At 33.0% G+C, this 14,014-nt stretch overlaps 2 protein-coding genes across 2 annotated transcripts in view; one reads left to right on the top strand and one right to left on the bottom strand.

Annotated features, from left to right (window-relative positions):
* Positions 1 to 2,636, bottom strand: part of LOC148309426 (adhesion G protein-coupled receptor A3-like) — a 29,079-nt gene extending 26,443 nt beyond the window's left edge. The window contains exon 1 of the mRNA XM_088260096.1: positions 2,609 to 2,636. The gene's annotated coding sequence lies outside the window, so the exon portion shown is untranslated. The remainder of the gene's footprint in view (positions 1 to 2,608) is intronic.
* Positions 2,637 to 5,615: 2,979 nt separating this feature from the next.
* Positions 5,616 to 13,622, top strand: Slu7 (Pre-mRNA-splicing factor Slu7). Its single transcript, XM_088260076.1, has 11 exons — positions 5,616 to 5,919; positions 6,004 to 6,158; positions 6,670 to 6,762; positions 8,503 to 8,692; positions 9,320 to 9,402; positions 9,639 to 9,784; positions 10,882 to 11,065; positions 11,599 to 11,744; positions 12,266 to 12,371; positions 12,614 to 12,904; positions 13,397 to 13,622. The coding sequence occupies exons 1-11, from the start codon at positions 5,742 to 5,744 to the stop codon at positions 13,571 to 13,573; spliced, it is 1,749 nt and encodes a 582-aa protein (XP_088116202.1). The 5' UTR covers positions 5,616 to 5,741; the 3' UTR covers positions 13,574 to 13,622.
* The last annotated feature ends 392 nt before the right edge of the window (positions 13,623 to 14,014 follow it).

The raw sequence follows: 14,014 nt of genomic DNA, 5'->3' as shown, positions 1-14,014 counted from the left end.
TTGTTCAATTTACATACATAATCTATAGTAATTTCATTCACAACTAAGATCAATTATATTATATTGAGTTTTTCATATTGAACTCTTAACACAATATTATGGATATTGAAGGCCACCATGTTAGCACTCATATCTCATTATTGAAAGAGGCTGGAAATAGCTGAAGAGGGAAAATACCGACATTTATATAAATAGACAAATTTTAGACCAGAGGCAGTAATAAACACATTGGGACATATAAAACTGTATTTTGCAAAATTCATAAAGGAAACTGTCTGCGGTGATCTCCTTTATTACCATTCTCATTATTGCAGCAGGAAATATTTGAATTTTTAGGTCTGTTTTTAAGTTTTATCCATAAGGGTTGAATAAAAATAATAATACTATTTATTATTTACTTTACCTTCATTTTTTCTTTCCCCTTTGGGTTTATATGGCGTTCTGTCAGTTTGGTGTGTCTCACAGTTCCCCCGGCTCCGTCAATCTTATATAGTGCATCAATATGCTTCCATTCAGCTCTCTTTCCATCGCATAGGATATTTTTGGCCAAAAAATTATTCCTGAAACATTTCAACAAGTGGGGTGGATCAAAAATATGATAAATATTTATACCACTTACACAATATTTATAATTTTCTGGATGCGCTCCTGGAGAAACTCGAAGTATATCTGCTCGCGTATCTGAAATTAAAGAATTAATTGCAGACACATTGGAAGATCCCTGATCACTTACAGTGGCTCTTATGATGAAACCAGTTTTATTTATTTCATTAATTATTTCTTTTATAATAGTTTTTAGTAAAATATGTTGAGTAGAATTTTTCACAAAGTAAAAAGCAACAGGTATTTTCCAATTGTGCTTTATAACCCTTAGCATAAATACCAGAACATGATCAGCTACATTATCTGTGCGCCTCCCCATCCCACTGTTCTCGAATCCATCAATGACATCATTTGAAGGGTTATAACTCACATGTGTCTGAATAGCCATCTCATCAAATAATAAAACACATTGTCTAGAATGTTCATCCAGTTTCCTCGAAGTCTTTTTTAAATGATCTATAATTATGGGATTGATACCGGAAGATAAATCAATATTTGATAAAATGGGTTGTAGAGTGGATTTGCAAGGTAGGTTAAACTCTGTTCTCAAAAATTTATATGTTTTGTTACTGAGCTTAGCTATAGAAAGTGCCATTATCTTTTCTTTAAATGTGTATCTTCTACCTTTAGGATGTGAATTGATTAGTCTTAATTGTGCAGCGATAAATGTTTTGGGAAATTGACGCATTTTTGACAAAACTTTTTTAAAATAAAGAGTGGGAGTACTTCTAGTGTCAACTTTTTTTTTTAAGGATTTATTTTCTTTTAGAATTTTTTTAAAATCTTTACTTAGATTTTGAATAATTGACTCTAATATTTTTATTCTTTCGTGATCAGTATCAGTGGATGTATTTGGTAGAAGAACAGAACCTGACGGAGTAGGAAGAACAGAACTTGACGGAGTAGGAAGAACAGAACCTGACGGAGTAGGAAGAACAGAACCTGACGGAGTAGGAAGAACAGAACCTGACGGAGTAGGAAGAACAGAACCTGACGGAGTAGGAAGAACATTCTTTTTAAGAGAGCCCACTGTAGGAACCCTGTTTTCTTTATCACCTGTGGAGAAAGTATGATTATTAACATTATCTAATTGATTATTTATAAATTTAGAATTGCTGCACACATCCAAGGAATAAATGGGTGAAATTGACTCACTTGAACAAGGGATATCAATAATATTGCTGAAAAAACTTAAAGGCAAAGGCAGATTATGATTAGGAAGAGCCCCTTTTTTTAAACGATTACGTGCAACGTCACTGACATTGAAGTGATTAGAGCAAATTCGAGGATCTTTTATATTCAAAAAGTTATTAATATCCGTCAAATATGGGAACATTATCCTATACCATAACTCACCCTTACCTTTAGGAACACTAAAAAATTTTATTGAATAATTTCTCCTTGAAGGGCAGCCAGGAACAATACATTTATAACCCATTATATATGTTTGAAGGCACTGAAAATAATAATGCACTATTAAAAAATTATAAAAAAGCAAATGCAGATTCAATTCCGGCAGGTCAAAATGGATAATCCAAGTTGTTTGAAGGCACTGAAAATAAAAATTATGATACGTATAAAAATTGAAAATAAAGATTAATAAAAGCAGATGTATGTAAGGAAGTAGAGCAAATCTCGAATCGAAATCGGTTCTAATTTTAATTGCCCGCAATAAAACTGCAACCAACAATAAGAAGATAAAAGAATAATTACCAGCAACATAATAAAACAAAAATATCAATATAATCGATGCTGCAATAGGTAGGCACCTACGGATTTCTATTTTTCTATCCATAATTGTCTATAGCCATAGTTAGTCCATATTTATTTCAAATATTTGAACAACTTGTTGGTATCTCGTATTTTTCGTTTGAACAACTTGTTGGTATCTCGTATTTTTCGTTCCCGTTTTGGTGTTTTTGTTAGTGTATTAGCGTGTCTCGTCATTTCTGGTCGTTTTTTGAACAATCTGACGTTTACGAGTCGACCCCCCCTGGTAATAAACAAGATTGACGGATCAAATTTTTTTGGATGACAACACCCAAACATAAATTATACAATAATGGAAAACTATGTGATCCACATATAAGTGTATGCTATAATAGCCTTACCGGATAATACATTTAAGTACTTTTATCAAATATCAATATTGGATTTATAGTTTATTTTAATCTCGTAGTTTTTCGATGTTACCAGGTTTTTATGTATTTCCATGTTTTTAAGCTTACCTACTTATTTATTTTCTCATCGATATTTTATAGTTAGAAACTGCTAACCCATATCCGCGCTCAATGGTAGATAGACACTGTATCGCACTGACGGAGAGTTGATCGTCAACTCGTGTAGGCAAAATGATCGGTCTTGTACTTAAGGTATTATCCAGGGCGATATTAAATATCTAAATATTCGAGTGAAAAATCACTTTGTGTATTTTAACCCCCCTGTAAATTGAGTCTGAGACCTCCGATACCGTAGCCAGATGCACTGACCACTTTATCTCAGAGGCAGACAAATGTGAAAAGGTCTATGCTGAAATTTTCAATACAATTTAGCCAAACAACAATAATATTCATATAAATAGTGATGTACGCCTGCAAATGTATATTAGCGCATTAATATCAGTACTTTTTTTTGCTAAAAAACTGTGTTTTTACTACTGATAAAAAAATCTGTATAATTACAGTATCTACTCAATGAATTAGGGCCACGCAGAATTTCGCGCAATTTCTCAATTCAAACAGGAATAACTCAGAGAAAACCTTGAATAAAAAAACATTGAATTTTATTTACACATGAACACTTTATTACGCTTAAATTATGCATATATTTTCATATAAATATAGTTAGTATTTAGTATTTCCACCTTTGGCAGAAATAACTGCCTCAATTCTTTTTGGAATCCTTAAAATGCACTGTTTTATCATGTTTTTTATTTCTTCGTCTTCTGACCAAATTTTTTGAATATTTTTTTAGACAGTCTACTGTCGGATTTGGAAATGAGTATATCTTATTTTTTAACATGCTCCATACGTTTTCTATAGGATTAAGGTCCGGAGAATTTCTAGGCCAGGGGAGCAAAGGCAGATTTTTGTTAGACAAAAATTTTATTATTGATTTAGCCCGGTGGCAAGGTGCCCCATCCTGCATGAAGGTGTATGGACCTTCTGTTGGGTCGAGTGTATGGTAGAAGGGCAATAAAATTCGTTAGAGGACCTGCTTAAAGGAATTTTTGTTCATTGTTCCTTCCACGAAAAACAACGGCCCAGGTAAATTGTTAATAATACATGACCATATCATTGTTGCAGGGGGGTGTTTGATAACTTTTACCACACAGGCCTCATCGTAACGTTCCATTAGTGTTCTCCTGACGAATCGACGGCTCTCTGTCACGGCTTCTAACCGGCACTCATCACTAAAGATGACCTGAAAAATAACGAAAATCTAAGTTTAATTCAAATATATAAGTTTATTTACTAAAATGATATGTTGAAAATTCAATTTAAATAAATACCTTTTTCCAATCATCTACCGAGTAATTTCGATGTAGCTTGGCCCATTTTAATCCATCCGCTTTCATTCGTGGTGTCAATTTTGGTACTTTTACAGGGCGCCTGCATTTCAGATTTACTTCGTAAAGACGTCGCCTCAGTGTTGATACCGATATATTTATACCATCTTCTTCCAATTTTATTTTTAATGTTTTTGCTGATGCACTACGGTTTTCTAAGGCACTTTGAACGATTTTTCGATCAGTCCTCGGTGTTGTTTTTCTAATCCTACGACAGTTCTTTCGCCGATTGCTGGTGGCGGGTGACTGATTTTTTATTGATTTTGAAATTCTGTCCACTGTTTGACGAGAAACGTTTTCTTTTTTTGAAATTTCTCTATTAGATAGTATTTCTAATTTCAGTAGCACTATAACACTAGACTTTTTTTCCTCAGAAATGTCTTTACTTTTTCCCATTTTGTCCTTTTCAAAAAAAACACTTGTGTTTACAAAAAAAAATTATACTTTATGAACTAAAATTAAAAATTAAGTTTTTTTCACAAGACACGATAACTATATAACTTCTCTGAACAAAACAACAACCAGAACTCAAGAAACTTCACTAATAAATGAGATAGGACTATTTTTTGAACTTTCAACTATCTGTCTACCTGTGCTAATTAGGGACCTTTCTCAGAAAAAGGGTTTGAAATTTTGTAAAGGCTCAAATAATCCAGGTATATTTTACATATTATTGAAGGTAATATACATGATATTAGATGTCAATAGAAAACTTAAAGTATTTATGTAAAATAAATATAATAATCCAAAAGATTTCAGAGTATTCAAAAAAATAATGGGTGGCCCTAATTCATTGAGTAGATACTGTAAAAATATGTATCAAATTGTGGAAGAGTGGGTTCAAATCCAGAAACTGTAACCGAAGAGTTCACGACACTAACCACGGGACCACAACCCGATATAAATGACACATTTGATTCATTCTTGAAGACTCACGGAAATTAAAGATTCCCTTGAGGTTGTACTTTATAATAATAAAAAAAAAAACACTGTAAATTATCTGAATTTCTTATTTATAAAGACCGGGACATTCAAGTTATTATTCAAATTCATTGGTTTGTGAATGATTCCTTGAATAATATTTATTTTAGCATTCGATTTTCTCCACCTACCCCTGCGGGGAAGCGGCATGATGGTTCGATGGTTATTTATTTGTGCTGTGGGAGAGGGCTATTCCATTCTTCTCCCTTAATTAAACTGTAATATTTTTTTAGCGATTTTATACATAATTTACCTAACTATATCACTAGAGTATTTGCAACAAATATTTAAATTCTTATATGTATGAAGAAACTGCGTGAAAAAATAAACATCGTGACGCGTATGTATTGTTATTATTAGTTTCGAAAATATTGTTGCAAGTACCTACCTATCGTTACATTTCTTTGTAGATACTTAATTGTCTATAATTATTATTATTGACGTTTCTCTCATGTTTTTCTGTGACTTATTGCATCGTATTTTGACGTTTTGAGTGCGTGAAGTTAATTTCAATAAATAAATTTATTGAAATTATGTTGGACCATTTAACTATCTAAACTTCACACTGCTTAATAAAATCGCAGTTACAATGGCTAGCACGTCACGAATAGCTGTTTCCCAAATTCTTCGAAACAAGGACGAAGTTGTTGGTGAAGATCAGACTGATGAAGAACCGAAGAAGAAGTCTAGGGAAGACTGGCGTAAAGCTAAAGAACTCGAAGAAGCTCGTAAAGCTGGTACTGCTCCCGCTGCAGTCGATGAAGAAGGTATATATCGAAATATTTATCAATATAGTAATTTTTTAATGAACTTAACCTAGATTGTTTACGACTTGTTATATTTCGTTTTAGGAAAGGACATCAATCCTCACATCCCGCAGTACATATCGTCTGCCCCGTGGTACTATGGCACAGCAGGACCGACACTAAAACATCAGAGACCGCAAGAAGAAAATGAAAAGAGCTTTTCTAGGCTTGATGAATTTTACAAAAAAGGAGTTGATACGGTATTTGTTATTCCCATTTTACTCTAAACTAGAGTGATAAGAATTGTTGTTCATCCTGCATTGAACACAGCCCTGAGACCCGTATTGGGCATGTAAGTCGGGCGTGTAACTATGTAGTTTCGGGTTCTGGTCCCGTGGTTAGTGTCGCGGACTCTTAATTCAGAGTTTCTCTGTTCGAACCCACACTACCACAATTTGATACCTATTTCTAATAATGAGCCGCTTAGGCTCACAGAAATACTATGAAATTGAAGTATTTTTGTAAATAATGATAACACAAATATTTCTCTTTTTTATCATTAACTTTTTTTGTAATTATCCTATTTTTAAATATTTGCATACAGTCAGCATTATATTTAATGTTTTTTTATCATTTAAAACCAGTTACATTGGTAAAATTTAAATTATAGGATTTCTTTCCGGAGTTTTGCACATTAGCTTTAGAGTCTTTTTGAAATATGAATAAACGTTTATTTCCTAATTATTTAATGGATTGTATTATTTTTTTCAGTCGAATACTGTGTCAAAATATAGAAAGGGTGCGTGTGAAAATTGCGGAGCCATTACTCACAAGAAAAAGGATTGTTTGGAAAGACCAAGAAAGGTGATGTAAATAAATGTCAAATGGGATAATAATTCTTTCTTAAGTTTGTCTTATACAAGCACAAGTGAGGGTGTACCCTAGCCATGGTGTTTTATTTTATTTTATTTATTTATGGTTCACAAACAATGAAAAACATATTACAATAAATGAAATACAGTGCAATACAAATTATTTGAATGTTTTTCATCAATTAGATGAGAACACAACAACCTTACAGAAACAATAAAGGTGCAGGTTAAATACATAGATAAAGAATAGAAATTTGGTTTTAAAAAAGGGTAATAACAATTAAAAGTAATGAAGTAAATAAAAAAAAATTGAAGTAAAAATTTTATACGAAATTAAACTATGGTTACAAAATTCAAGACTCCACCGGATTGGTGAAATCAATTTCGAATTTATTTCATGAATCGGGTAATAGACCTCTTGTATTTGTCCGTGCCATCATTAAAAATGTCGATGGTGACATTATCAATATTTTCTGAATTATTATACAACCTTAGCATCCTAGAAATGGAGTTGAAGCGTTATTCTTCTTTTCCTCTCATATAGTACCTGCTATTCCTCTTCCATTTTCCTTCCTTCTTCTTCTTCTCTAGCCTTCTGTTCTGTACTGCTGGATGTAGGCCTCTTCCGTATCCTTCCATTTCCTTCGGTTGGTTGCTGCTTACAGCCAATTTCTACCCCCCACAGCGGCAATGTTGTCGGACCATCTCTTTCTTCTTTCCTATATTCCAGTAATGTCCTCTCGCCTGGAGCATGATCCATTTTCTATCTAATTCATTCGACTCCTGGATCCAAGAATGTAACTAACAATCAAGTAAACACCGTGTCTATCTGATACAGTACACTATGTACTACACATATACACATGCTTGTATTTTTTGTGATACAGTACACATGCTTGTATTTTTTTAATTTCATTTTCTGTCTTCGACGATTCTTTATACATATTTGCTTTGTCAACCTATAAAACAAATAACCATAAAAATGATATTTTTATCCTGAAATTAATGAGACAAAATATGAAGAAGTCAAAGCTTTGTATTTAATATAAAAGTAAAACACTTGTATAAGACCACTTTTTGACTTTACTTATGTGAACATGACTTGTTTCGAGAACTACTGATGTTCTCATTGAATACAAACTGTTTGTATTTTAATACTAGTCATGTTTTCATCGGCAAACTCAAAATGTGATCATTTGCAATTGTTTTATTTTCATGTTTAAATCATCAAAGTGTTTTTCCACAAAATGAATGCCAAACCAATAAATAACAAACAAAAAAATAGTTTTTGATTCCAATGATCATCCAAAAAACACTACAAGTTATCAGAATTATCTGAAACCGAAATCTGATTTGAACTGTATAGTATTTAAATAATGTATTTTACAACATTTTGAGTGTGTCCAAATACTTGTTCACAAAATCTGGATAATCTCCAATTACAGGAGTTATTTTCATATTATTTTTTGACATCTCATCAAAGATGAAGAAGAATATGGAAGTCTGGGCATTTACGGGGCCCAGACTTCCATATTCTTCTTCATCTTTGATGAGATGTCAAAAAATAATATGTATTTTACATTTGGCTCCCTTTCCAGATTCGATAAAATTCATTTGAAAATGCCGTAACAAGGCCAATCAATTATCACAAAATTCAATAAAATTATTCAAGCTCATATATAAGCGTATATTTTTATTTGATTCCGTGAATTAAAACTGTAATTATTTTTAGGTTGGTGCCAAATTCAACACCTCAAAAATAGCTCACGATGAGTTTGTCCAACCAAAGTTGACTCTCAGTTTTGATGGCAAGAGAGATCGGTGGAACGGGTACGATCCATCTGAACACAAGGCCATTATTGAAGAGTTTCAGAAGATCGAAGAGGCAAAGCGAGAGATGAGGGCCAAGAAGCTGGAACAAGGTTTGTATTACAAGATTCTTATCGTACAGAGTGCATTACAGCGTACATAATCTGGACTGATGTGATTTGTAAGGGCTGTACTGTGGAATGTGAAAGAATACATGTTAAAAAATACAAAAAGTACATTTAAAAATGTTAACAATTTATAATATAAAATAAATGTAATTTATATTTGAAGCACTAACATTGTGATTTTCCATTTTATAATCAAAATGTAACTTTGTTTTAAAATCACTATAAATATTTTATTATAATGTCTACCGGTTTCGAAGCTAACGTCTTGATGAAGAAGCGGTTAGCTTGGAAACCGGTAGACATTATCATTAAGTTATAATAAAATATTTATAGTGATTTTAAAACAAATTACATTTTAATTATAAAATAAATCATTAATTTATTCGGCAGTCACTTTGTGGTAATATCTATCCATTTTTAATTTATCGTATCAAAGCATCATTACCTTAATCAAAAATTACACGAAGACAATGTGATCAGTCCTGCAATGCCGTGCCCTATACATCATCAGGCGTACACAAGAGTCAGAAGAAGGAAAATAATAATCGATTATAGAATTTTAGGCGGTAAAAATCAATTCCATGAATAATTATAAGAATATATTTGCCGTAGATCCTTCTGCAGTAGATGAAGAAGAAGACGTAGAGGAAGATGAAGATAAATATGTGGATGGAGTTGATATGCCCGGCACAAAAGTGAGTATTTTATTTGTGTATCTTAAAATAATATTAATTGAATATTTTCCGGGAATAGTGATGAATAATGAATCGCATAATTTTGAGGTGTGTCCAAATCCTTGTACGTGTGTGTAAAGTGATCACTTAACCAGCCTGTGATAGGTCATACGCCCTGTAAATACCCGGACTTCCATATTCTTCTTCATCTATGTTGAGATATCAAAATGTAATAATGAATCTTTTTTCGTCTTCAGGTGGATTCGAAACAGCGTATCACGGTGCGTAACTTGCGTATCAGAGAAGACACAGCCAAATACCTGCGTAATTTGGATCCCAATTCAGCTTACTATGATCCCAAGACGAGGTCCATGAGGGACAATCCTAACCCTAAAGATGCCGAGTGAGTACTATTTTTTTATAACCAGTGTTACCACTTAAAAGATATTTAACCTGTTAACCGGAAAGTTCATTTTTTTATTACGAAACATACAACAGGTGCGAACTCTTTCACTAGGACATGTTAATATGTCACCCCCGGTGGACGTAATTTCAAATATTTTATTTTTGCTTAAAATAAATGAAAAGATTATGAAACATATTTTTTTTCGTTTATTTATATATAAATCACAAAGGAAAATACAAAATTACAAACAAATATGTAGAAAAGAATTCATGTCGAGACATGTATAGATGACTAATTACCTTTGTTGTTGGAAAATATAGGTCCCGTCCATTCCAGGGCGCATCATATATTTCAAGGACTTATTCATGTGTCCTACCCGTACCCAATATTGTTTACGTTTGACATATTTATATGTCCCGCCCGGTTAACAGATTAATAATCAACTTTTTTTTTTTGAAGTTCAGATGATTGTTTATGAAGTTTTAGATTTTTATCTTTCATATGAAAATTATCCAGTGGAGCCGGATTATTTAGGAGTCATAAATGGTTCAGACTATAAACAAAAATCCTGTCTAAGAAGTATGAGATATATTAATGTAAATATACTAGTTTCAAGAACTTCATCTTCTCATTTTGTATTTTCACCTGTTGATGAGAACATCTGTATTTATTGAAATTAGTGAAAAAACGTGGTGTTATACAAGGGTTTTATTTTAACATGTAAATAAGTAATTTAAAATATTGGTTTGGTAGAGAAATCATAATAATTAATATTGGATTGTCGTAAAAATTGAGAAGCAAAAAAAAACATTTTTTTTTCATTTGGTTATTATTTATATTCTGATTTGAGCTTATTCCGAGGTTTGACCTATAATTATCTATAATTTTTTACTGTTGAGTAAAATAATATGTTTTAAAACTTCTCCGTCTTATTCCTCATTACTGAGGGTTGTGACCCTTGTGGAAGCAATGACTCTTCTCCAGTTATCCTTTGAGGTGCCTGCTGCTGCCTTAAATTGATCAAAACTATTTTTAAAACTAAACTCATAAAATCATAACTCATAAATTGAAATCTCAATATTGTATTATTTAAGAACGGACTACACCGGCGAGAACTTTGTGCGTTTCTCTGGCGACACGCAGAAGCACGCCGTAGCTCAGCTGTTTGCCTGGGAGGCTCACGAGAAGGGGGTGGATGTTCATCTCCTGGCCGAGCCGACCAAGCTAGAGATCCTGCAGAAAGAGTATGACAAGAAGAAGGAACAGTTTAAGAGCCAGGTGAAAATTATATTGTATTTTTTCCTTCTAGTAATAATAATAAATAATATTATTGTCGCTACGGAGAAAAAAGTGAGATGGTATCTAAAATTTAGGTGTTATTGATTCACTTCCGTGGGGCACACACGGGCAACACTTTCTGACGGTAAAGTACTATAACAGCTACAAACAGTATCTGTTCTCCTGTTAGATGCCGCTGATCCTAATAATGGGAAGTAAGAACTGAATCTAACAGTTAAAGAAAGAGTCAAAATTTAAGGTTCTGACTTCCTAAATCGTTAAGAAAATACATTTTTACCCTTATTATTGTGTTGACATTTGTGTGACAATTTATTTACTTATATTTTTTAATTACTTGACCCGTATATATTATACTCTAGTCAGCTGTTATCACCTGTCATCAGCTAAATATAAAATGACAGAAGGAGGTTGCGTTTGAAATAATTTAACTATTTCACTACGTCAATGAGCCAATATCATCTGAAAATATCCCAAACCGTGAATACTTAGAGCTTACTGTACTTTAATTTCAGGTGAAAGAATCCGTATTAGACAAGTACGGCGGGGCAGAGCACCTTCAGGCGCCCCCAAAGGCTCTGCTGATGGCTCAAACTGAACAGTTTACCCAGTACAATCGGGATGGTACCCTCATACAAGGCCAGGAGAAGCAAGTTGCTAGGTATAAACATATGATTTATATTTATATATTCTCTTTTATCATAACATTTTTTTATTTAAAAAAATGTGTGTGTCGACACATCATATCAATATATGGTTGTGTTCTCTGAAATATATGGGTTTCTTTTTTTAAATGTACTTAAAACATTGGAGGACTCTTCTTTTGCCCATACCTCTTTTTACCTCTCTCTGTTTTTACCTCTCTTACACATAATTATGAATTGAGGTCCTAAGGACCATAGGAGCTTAAGTGACATTTGATATTATTTTGATCAGAATGTATGATACATTAAAAAAAGGATTTCACCCTCTGACTCATTTTGCCATCAAAAATTTTATATTTAAAAAAATATATTTTTATTTGTAAACCATTTTGCAAAAATACTGTCCAACTCTCACTTATTTTCTCTGACTATCGATTCGATTTTCGATGCCTTAATTCGTTTCATAATGAAAATAAAGTTACAAAGACCATTTTTCTCTTAAGTGTGAACTGATATTTATTTTATTGTGTATTTGCAGGAGTAAGTATGAAGAAGACATTTTGATAAATAATCACACTTCTGGATGGGGCTCTTTCTGGAAAGCGGGGAAATGGGGCTACAAGTGTTGCCATTCATTTATTAAGGTGGGTTATATATATATATATGTATTTTTTTATTTCTAGCAACATTTTTTTTTTTTTTTTACACACACACACACACACGCACATACACACTCGCATACAAACACATACACTCATGAAAAAAGATACACACATCAATGCAATACATACTCATAAGAATTTCAATACCAGAAATAATGTAGTCTTTCAAAAAAATATATATTGTGACGAAATTTTTTAATTGATTCAAAATATAATATTTTCAGTTATCGTACTGCGTGGGTGAAGCTGGAAAATCTGTAACCATGGACGTAGATCAAACTACGGCTCCGAGGAACTCATTCTTCAAAGCTCCTGCAGAAGTGGTCAGCGAAGAGAAAGTCAAGAGTGACTCTGGAGGGGAAAGCTCCTCCTCATCATCGTCAGAAGATGAGGTCAAGGTCAAGGACGTCAGGAGCAAGACGGAGAGGATAAGTAAGAAGAAAAAGAAAAAGAAGAACAAAAACAAAAAGGAAAAGAAGAATAAGAAAGACAAGGATAAAGATAAATTAGCCAAGGTATTTTTCCCGCCATATTTTAATATCTAATTTTGTCCGCCTCCGTAGTCAGCACACTCGGCTACCGTTCTGGAGGTCCCGTGTTCGATTCCCAGGGGGGTCAAATAAATATAAGTGATTTTTTCACTCTAATATTTATTCCATATTACCCTGGACTGGTACCTGAAGCAGAGGGCTGATCACCTTTCCTTCATGTGTTAACGATCAAGATAACACTGCGTTTATACGATGCAGTGCCCTATGCATCATTGGGGTGCGGATAAGGGTTTGAATTTTTGTTTTGTTTTGTTTTGTTTGAATGTTTGAATTTGATATTAGCAATATTTCAACAAAAAAAAAATTAAAACTTGATTTTGGGCCCACAGTAAACGACATCTAGTAAAAAAATCCCGTGTGGGGTCAATCTACCATTTGTGACCAAAAATTTATACACACTAAAAATATTGTAATAAATATGTTTAAGACTTTGTAGTAATTTTTGTGATATTTCAGGCCCTAAAAGCGGAAGAGAGGTCTCAGCGAGCAGCAGAGCAACTTCTTGCCATGGATGAGAGGAAGCGTCCATACAACAGCATGACAGAAGTAGCCAAACCGACAGATGAGGAGGTGGAAGCTTACTACATGAAGCGCCGGAGAGATGAGGACCCCATGAATCAATTTGCCTTGTAAAATAATATAAATCTACCTGTAAAATAATCTTTTGTTTTATTAATTTGTTATTCCCCTTTCCATAATATTTCATATTGGGTGGTATATGTACAGAGTTGCCAACCTTCGAATTTCAGTAGATGTACCAAAATCAGAAAATCTGATAAAATGAGTATTTTAATAATTGAGTAAAATTATGTTGAATCTACTGGTTTTTCTTGTTGTAAAAGGTCTTAAGAAATTAAACTATCTGAAAATATGTAGTATTGAATTAAAATATTTCAGTCTGAAAAATTTCCCACCTCAACGTGAAGATAAATTTGAGCATGTGTTTGGGCATGTTTTGAAAGGTACTCACCAAAATTTCGACCACTTTGAACGCACAGTTATTTTTTGATAGTCGTTTGAGTGAGTCACCGTGAGCATGTTTCAAAAATAGAAAAAATTGAGTATCGAGCAGTC

The sequence above is a fragment of the Brachycentrus maculatus genome, unplaced genomic scaffold (genome assembly GCF_059751285.1).
Source record: "Brachycentrus maculatus isolate JH-2025_06_01 unplaced genomic scaffold, ASM5975128v1 h1tg000124l, whole genome shotgun sequence".
NCBI classification, from domain to species: Eukaryota; Metazoa; Arthropoda; class Insecta; order Trichoptera; family Brachycentridae; genus Brachycentrus; species Brachycentrus maculatus.
This window is presented reverse-complemented; position numbering and strand designations above follow the sequence as displayed.

What these genes read in the sequence shown, in the direction of transcription:
- Slu7 (XM_088260076.1), top strand. Translation starts at nt 5,742, where the DNA reads ATGGCTAGCACGTCACGAATAGCTGTTTCCCAAATTCTTCGAAACAAG. An exon ending in GTTTGGAAAGACCAAGAAAG is followed by an intron (nt 6,763 to 8,502) that starts GTGATGTAAATA and finishes AATTATTTTTAG; the next exon opens with GTTGGTGCCAAATTCAACAC. An exon ending in GGCCAAGAAGCTGGAACAAG is followed by an intron (nt 8,693 to 9,319) that starts GTTTGTATTACA and finishes TATTTGCCGTAG; the next exon opens with ATCCTTCTGCAGTAGATGAA.